The sequence below is a fragment of the Amphiura filiformis genome, chromosome 19 (assembly GCF_039555335.1).
Source record: "Amphiura filiformis chromosome 19, Afil_fr2py, whole genome shotgun sequence".
Classification (NCBI taxonomy): domain Eukaryota; kingdom Metazoa; phylum Echinodermata; class Ophiuroidea; order Amphilepidida; family Amphiuridae; genus Amphiura; species Amphiura filiformis.
The window spans coordinates 58,113,539-58,122,119 of NC_092646.1; the positions used below are offsets into that span (position 1 = coordinate 58,113,539).

Genomic DNA, 8,581 nt, shown 5'->3' on the forward strand with positions numbered 1-8,581 from the left:
ATGTGTGCCTCTGTATCTACCAGCTTATCTTCATCGACACACATCAATGAAACCAAACTCACCTGTGACAATCTTCCCTGAGCTAAACTCCTGTGTCATAGACGTCCCACAGACAATGTGTGGCTCTGTATCTACCAGCTTATCTTCACTGAGACAAACATCAATGAAGTCCATACCCAGGATAGGGACACCATATTTCTGGGCCATACGACCTTTGTAAGAATCCTTCACCTTCTCTGCATTACTGACTATAAGATGGGAGCTCTGTGATTATAACAAATATTAACATGAGATCATTATTACAATAAACATTCAAGAATTACAAAAAAATCAGGTTGGGTCAAGTTGTTAACTAATTTTCAGCTTGAGTCATTTATCTCACTTGTCTCACTCCACCCAGGTGCACAATGGGGAGCTGTTAAAGTTTGTTCAAGTCACTTGAGTCACTGTACAAATTCAATGGAGTTGAGTCACCTAATATCACTTGAGTCAGGGGCCTTGTTCTACCTTGAGTCACAAGTCATGACTCATTATAAATTTGATTACAAATTTTGTTACTTCTATCTATTGGATTCGCAAAATGGCTATTCCAGTTGAAATCCATACACCCCCTATGGAAGACACGTAATCTCCATTTCAAATGGAGTCACTCATTCAGGTAATCCCATTTAAAGATCACAATCCCTGTGTGGAAGATTATGGTCATGTCTTCCATAGGGGGGGAGTGTGAATTTCAAATGGGGTTACCTGAATGGGTGACTCCATTTGAAATTCACACTCTCTGTGTGGAAGATTAAGGTCATATATTCCATAGGGGTGTATGGAATTCTACGGGAATATCCCACACTGAAGCCTGTATGTGAGAATGTACAGCATCCTAATTTTGGCTTAGATCCAGCCATCACTGAGTCGTCAGGAACAGTAGCCATACTTTAATTTTGCCCCGAAATTTCAAAATTGCATTCTGTTGCCTATATGCGGGTCATTTTGTGCTATGAAAGTTGGAGGTCTAGGATATGTAGTAATGATGATGTGCTAAAACAACACATCCACATTTAATCCCCGACGCGAACACCAAGTTCATTTGCCATTTGGACACAGTCAAAATCCTTGAGCAGGAAACAAGATACTGGTATGATGGAGTCAATTTACATTAGAGTCAACCAACCATCACTCAACAGTGACGGGGCCTGATACAAGTTACCAAGAGTGTATGATCAAGTTTTGTGATCAATAGTCCAAAAGGTCACTGATCCCAAACTTGGGTTGCCAGTCTCCTGATGAAGGTCAAAGTTGTGACCGAAAATTTGAGGCAAGTCTTAATTTTGTATTAAGATGATATAGTTTAAAATGATTTATTATGAAATCTATGAGGCCTATGTAATGAAATTATTAGTTTCATTTGACCAAAACTGTCATTATTTTCATAAAAAAGTCAATTATCTGAAAATTGAGATGGAAATAATCAAAATTGAAACTCTCAAAATGTCTGACATCCCCTGCTGATCATAATCAGCAGTTTTTCTTAGTTGTAGGGGTACAGGATGGGGTAAATAATGAAAATTTAAGGATTACCTGAATACCTCATCATGTTTCTAGTGATTACAAAAACTGTTGCAAAATGTTTGTAATGATGATCTAAGCATTAATACAGCCATGTAAATGAAAGTTTTGGCAATAATGAAATTGTCTAAAATAATGAATAATGAAATCATGACCTCATAATTCACTGAAAAAATGTGACGGAAACTAATCATTTCATTTCATTAGCCTAATAACAAAGATGAACTTTCATGCTTCCATTTATTTTAATAAATTACCTTTTTTGTAATAATGTATGACACAATTCCTCCATTATCTGTGATTTTCTTCCTCAATTCTTGCTTCTGCTTAAATCTCACTTGAGCTGCATCCAAATCTAAGACAATCTGACATCCATGGAAAATCCCAGCCCCTGTCTCTGCTTTCTGTGAATAAAACAGGGTAAAAACAGCAACAGGTCATGTAAGGGGCTGTGCAATAATTATGAGCCCCCCCCCCCCTCGGGGATAAAATTTCCAAACGGCTCCCCAAAAATCGTTTCCCCCCCCTCTCGGTCTGCCAAAAATCGCTTGCCCCCACCCCTCTCTGCCCGCCAAAAATTCTTTACCCTCCTTGCGCATGCCCAATTTTTGGGATCCCAAGTTACAAACCTTAAATGATCTATATACCTGTTGCGAGCGCAGCGAGCAGGAAAATTTGCATATTTACGCGTTTCCGTACTGTTTTCCTACGCCTTTTTAGAGCATTTTATTAAAAAGGCGCCCCATGAATGTGTGCCAAAAATCGCTTGCCCCCCCCCCCTCTCGGCTTGCCAAAAATTGCTTGCCCCCCCCTTTTGGCTCGCCAAAATTTCTTCTCCCCCAATTTTACCCTCCCCAGGGCTCATAATTATTGCACAGCCCCTAAGGGGTGGTGCAATAATTATGTGTACCCCAGGGTCGTGAATTAATGTATAGGGGAGGGCAAAGTTTTTTTGGCAAGCCAGGGGGGGGAAAGCATTTTTTGCAGAGGAACTATAAGGGGTACTACACCCCTGCCCAATTTTGTGCCTATTTTTGCATTTTGCTCAAAAAATTATAGCGCATTGGGGACAAGTAAGATATGTAGTAGGCAAGGACTACAACCACTGCACTGGAAATTTTATTTCAGCACAGACAACAGTTGTGGAGTTACAGACAAAAATGAGGGAAGGGAGATCAAATCACTTTATTATCAAAATACATATAAAACCATTGAACAATAAAGGAAAACAATAAGCCCAGGACAGATCGTATAAAAGATCATGCAGGGCGGACAAATACAGTATAAAAGCATGTAAGCACAAGAAATAGCAATATTGAAAGACATAAAAAGATATAAGATTTCATTATTTATCACATTATGCACTGAGCATAGTAAATGACAAAAGAGGCAATGATGGACAATTTGGAAACCTTGTCGCGAATTCCTTGAAACAAATCGGGAGTGAACTAAAGAAGTGAATGATTTGAGCCTGTCAGCATTATCTTGCGAAATGAAACCTCTCGAGCCAACTTCAACACCTAATGTAAGTAACCTCGAAATCATTTTCCTGAATATCAGAAATAAGAGGCGATACTTATTGAGCTTCAACTGATGGGCCCTGTCAATACCATGCTCAAAGGAACGGTCAGTTCCACAATCAATAGTTTCCTTCGATTCTTCCAAAGAATTACCAGATCAGGTTTGAGGTTGGTTGGAGAACATTCAGTAGGAATGGTAGTGACACCGGCAAAACCAGCTTCACCTGGAATGTCATGAAAATGGTTGCATCCGAATCTTTGAGGCCAGCTCGTATGCGACAGATATAAAATATTTCAGAACACTATTATGACGGTAAGTATAACGACCTTGGTCCAGAAAGACTTTACAGTTATTTAGAACATGATTGAGAGTCTCTTTGTTGCAGCAATGTAAACATTTGTTGGAAACAGATTTACCCCACCTAGCAAGGTTGACCCTTGTGTTCAGAGAGTCGCCAAGGGCGTTAACCAAAAATTTGCTGACTCTCGAAGGAAGATTGAAAATGATGCTACGCCAGAGAGTGCAGGAAGATTCTTTGGAAAGGAGATCATAAAAACGTCCTTGCACTGCAAGAGAACGAACATGATTATGCCAAAATTCAGAAATTGAATGGGTCAACGTTTTCTTGGCGGAATTCTTCTGAATGGTAACCTTGTTTGACTTTTCCCCAACTGCTTAAAATATTTCTTCACTCCTGACAGTCACTGATTTCTTCCGAGTCCATTTTCGCTCTCTATCCAATTTGGAATCAATGCAGTGGCTAACAAGCTCATCACTTTTATTTCTAATTGAAATATGTGTCATCACATGACTCTCAAGATAGAGATCAGAAATGGATCGAATATTGAGCCCATTAGGCATGAAAATAAAGGCAAGGGTGCCGGGTTTTGGAATACCAAACCATTTTTTCAAATGACGATTGCACATAGCGCCCAGCGCTTGGAGATGAGAAAAGCAGAGATCATTGACTGTCAAATGGTAGCGTAAAGAGGGAAGAAAGTATCTTGTGTAAACTTGAATCTTATATTCATTTGAATAACAGAAGTTTCGATATTTTCCAGGGCGGAAGAAATTTTGTCCTTGAGGTATTCAAAATATCCGAGGAATTGTTGCGAAAAGTAATGAGGGAACCAAGAAATTTGTGAGAATCATTTTCAACGGTTGGGACCTCAACGCCTGCAATGTCGAAAAGAATGGAAGTGGGGAGCCTGCAGAAAGGGATAACGATCTGCATTTGGAAGGCTTTAATTTGAGACCCATTGAAGAACAATGGTCGGTGATGCGGTTAATGAAACGTTGATGGGTTTTCTTATGTCTTGTGATCAGGCAAAAATCATCAGCAAATGGGGTGGTGATGAATTTGGTACCACTGAGATCGTAACCAAAATTGGAATTGGCGATGAGGTCTTGAACAATAGGATCAAAGCAGAAGATAAAAATTAACCGTGAAAGAGTGTCTCCCTAGAAAATACCTTTCTTAAACTGAAATTGATTCAAGTCCAGTCCTTTGAGGAAACTCTACCAGTGAGAGATGAATAAAGATTGTTAATGTACAGTTGAATACAGGGAGGGAAATTTAATCTCTTCAGAGTGTGATAGATAAGCTCATGTTGAACACTACCGAAGGCGTCTTCTAAGTCAAACCAGGTAGCATGAACAGTCTTAGAGTTAGCTTTAGCATGACTTAAAATTTCATGGACAATTGTATTATGATCAGTACAACCACTAATGCCTTTCAAGAAAGCTTTTTGAAACAAGTATAATGTCAATAAGATTGTTAGAAATAACAAATTTCTCAAATCTTTCGGCAAGCACTTGGTGATAGAGTTTTCCAATAACGCTGACAAGAGCAATCATGCGGAAATTAGATGGATTGTCAGTATCACCTTTTTTGTGGATCAGCACAATTTTACTTGATGTCCATGATGATGGTGGAGATGGAAAATGTAACAGTTTGCTAAAAAGAGTTGCCATAAAATGATGCGTACAGGGAAGTTTCTTAATCATCCCATACATTAGGCCGTCCGGACCGGGCAGATTTAGAACTTTTTTCATAACAATTTTTCTTATGTCGGATGGTCTGACTGGGTCTAAATTGAAATTGAATAAAGTCTCTGGCTCGGTAACAGGTGGAAACCAATTCATTTCGTCATAGTTGAGTGGCGTTAGACAATTCATAGCGATCTGTATAGAACTGGTCAGCTGATTCTTTAGAAAATGATGGCCAGTTACTATCACCATAGAGTGACCCGTTGACTAGTCTTTTAGCAAAGTCCCAGAAGTTTGATTTAAAATGTCTCTCCTCCCGGGCACAAGTTCTTTCAGAATCCTTAGCTTTTTCTTGTTTACGAAGAGTATCATATGTGTGAAGGGCGTCATAAAATAGTTTTTATCATCAGCAGTGGCATTTTTTCTGAAAGCCTTTTTGCTAATTTGTTTTTTTTTGACCGTCTAACTTCATCAAGTGTTTTAGCAGTTCGTTTAATAAATTGTTTCTTATCCGGAACTTTAAAATCAGGTAACTCGGAAAAGAATTCTTGTAAAATGCGGGTAAATATTTGATCAATAAATCAATAACTACTTGCTTTGAGTCCTTGCCTCTATAATATGTACATATCTTACTTGTCACCAATGTGCTCATAATTTTTGAGAAAAATGCAAAAATGGGCACAAAATTGGCCACGGGTGCAGTACCCCCTTAATACCGCAAGTACGATGAAATTGACGATGAAAAGATGTTCAGACTCAATCACTTACTACGAAATCTGTGTCAGCGAAATATTACAGTGCAAATAGTTATGTAGCGAGCCTTGTGAAAAGCATTCGACTAAACTAGGGATGGGCAATGTACAACAGCGTGACTATATTCTTGCATTAAGTTCAGTCGTTTAGTTATCGCTGTGGTGGGCTCATTATGTTCGATAGTTTGCCCGTACATTACGTGCACGAGTGGGTGAGAGGGGGTATCATTTTATTCCGAAGGTGTGTGTGGGGTGTGTGGGGGGAGGGTTGTGAAAAGGCTGGGGCGGGTCACATAGTTTTTATTTAGACTGGGTTACAAATTTTAAAGCGGGTTTATACAAATTTACTGAAAATTTGGTTCAAAGTTGAGAACTGCTTTTAAATAAATCATGCATGCAGCACTTGAAGTTGAAGATACTCAAAATGAATGATCATAGGCGATAGTGTTAGAATGCAGGGGACTGGTAAAGATTTATGCAAATTTTGATTTTCGAAAAGTTCCCATAGGTTTTCACATGATTTCACTTTAACTTTTAAGCGTTAAAAAATTCAAAAATGTTGTATTCTATGGTAGGCCTATTAAAGCCATAATGCGTGATTTGCTCCACAGCAACGCCTCAATTTTTTTTTTAATTTCTACTTTTTGCACTGACATTGTAATGGCTATTGGTGTACATAAATGCCATGTGAAAGACTAAGCCTGAAGCGCTTTAATTACAGTAAAATTTAACATTTATAACAAAACCGGAGATCGCTGGTTTTATTCTGAGCTCACTGATCGAGTGCTAATAAACACACCCCGTGGCCGTGTATGTGTACATTGAATCATTGAATCAGTGATGTACCGTATAAACTGTATACGCGTATCACTTTTCGTCTTACGTCTGGTACATCACATCAGCTGTGTGTAGCTCTACAGTAATCATATACATGGGCGAGATTATACACGCATTGTAAGCACTCTCTGTCTTGAAGTATAATCTGTGTGCATATTCGTCTTACGTCTCGTTTGTTCATCCTAGCTGTGTAAAACTATGCCAATATTCATGACAATAATACGATCAACGAGCTGATATTTACTAACTTGGCGTTAGAAATATGATTATACTATACCTTCTTCTTCTTCTTCTTCCTTATACAATGTATAATATACATGTAAGTGCCTCCCTCATGTATGAGTATTATCGTACTGCGTACAGACAAGCTGTACTTATTTTTTACTCTGGAACCTAGAGTAGATGAGTGTATTTTTGAAGTACAGTCAACAGTACCGGGATATGATCCCCTGCTCTTTTCGAATAGCCAGTGACGTTCTTTAACATGCACACTACATTAATGTGAGAAAACCGCTAGGCCACGCTCCCCTAGTTCACCACGTAAACTTATGGCTCAAAATTCGGACCGCTCGCCAATAAGTTTACTGCTTTCTATGTTTTGAAATTTGTTGACGTTTTAACGATCCCCGATTCACGGTCGCTTATTTTAGCCGTGTCACGTCACATGCATGACGCTGGTGGGTACCAAGGGTACCAACCAAACTTCAGAAGAAAAAAAACCTCGATCGCCGATAACGATGTGATATGGGACTTACATAGGATTCCACAGAGATATTTCTTGCCAAAATTTGACCATTTCTAGGCAAGTTGGCCCTACTTTGTCTGCGTTATATGAAAAAGGACAGTCTTCAGTAAGTATAACTAAGTGCAACGCTTTTGATGTTTTGATGTTTTGGGAGACTGGGAGGGTTCAGAACAAAAAAATGATGGAGGCTATTCTTGACTGTGTAATATTCCTTCAACCAGTTGCCGTGCGGTAACAGTCTTATACGATGGACAGATAGTATCAGTTTGTGAATGAGGACATCGTATAAGTTCCTTGTACTAACGCTCCCCTCCCCTGGCGTGAGAAAGTGGCCCAATGCGTGAGAATCACGCCCAATATGCATGAGAGTTGACAGAGACAGGAAAAAGTATGTTAGAAAGATGTGTGTCATCTTATGATGTTATGGAAATCAAACACCCATGTTACAACATGACATGGCTTTAACTTTTAAGCTTACTTATTTTTAAGCTTACCTTGTTCATGATCTTCCAACGTACGTGTGACACGTGTCTCTGACCTTGCTGATTTGTATTGGCATTTGATGTCCAACACGAATCCTGTCACAGTGAACCCAAAATAACTTCCTTTTCTCTCTCTGTGTCCTTGAAATCGACTTTTTTACGTACAAACATGAACACGTACAAGCTGAATGTACTTCAAAACATGACCTGAGCAGCTGACCTGGGGATTTTCCCTGCAATAAAGTATGACGTCATGAGCTAAAAATAACCAGCTAGTTGCGGCGCCACGGGGGGGTGAGGATACCTCCAGCCCCCCCAGTAAAAACACAAAATTACAAAAAGTTTCACTTTTTCACCAATTTAGCGCAAAATGTGTGTTATCCCGTCCCGGATCCAGAAAGCACTTTGTGTCTCAGGAAAAGCACAACCCACTCATAGGCCTACATCGCTCCCCACTCCATAGGCCTATATTTAGGGAGTGTTCAGAAATACTCTGGTGGGGGGGCTGGAAAATATGTAGGGGGGGTCATAAAATTTTAGGAGCTCTGAATAGGGGGGTTAAAAAAGAACACGGGGGGGTTAAAAAGTTTTACGGCACGTAGGGGGGTGTAAAAATATTTCGCAGCTGCGCGCGCAAATGTTCAATTATTAGACCAGAACAAAAGTAGCCTACATTTGATCCAGTGTTAAAA

At 39.4% G+C, this 8,581-nt stretch overlaps 1 protein-coding gene across 1 annotated transcript; it reads right to left on the reverse strand.

Annotated features, from left to right (window-relative positions):
* Nucleotides 1-30: 30 nt before the first annotated feature.
* Nucleotides 31-8,078, reverse strand: LOC140140689 (protein mono-ADP-ribosyltransferase PARP4-like). Its single transcript, XM_072162447.1, has 3 exons — nt 7,902-8,078; nt 1,821-1,967; nt 31-264 (listed from the first exon to the last, which is right to left on the reverse strand). Exons 1-3 carry the CDS (start codon nt 7,908-7,910, stop codon nt 31-33), a joined length of 390 nt encoding a protein of 129 aa, XP_072018548.1. The 5' UTR covers nt 7,911-8,078.
* Between the last annotated feature and the right edge of the window lie 503 nt (nt 8,079-8,581).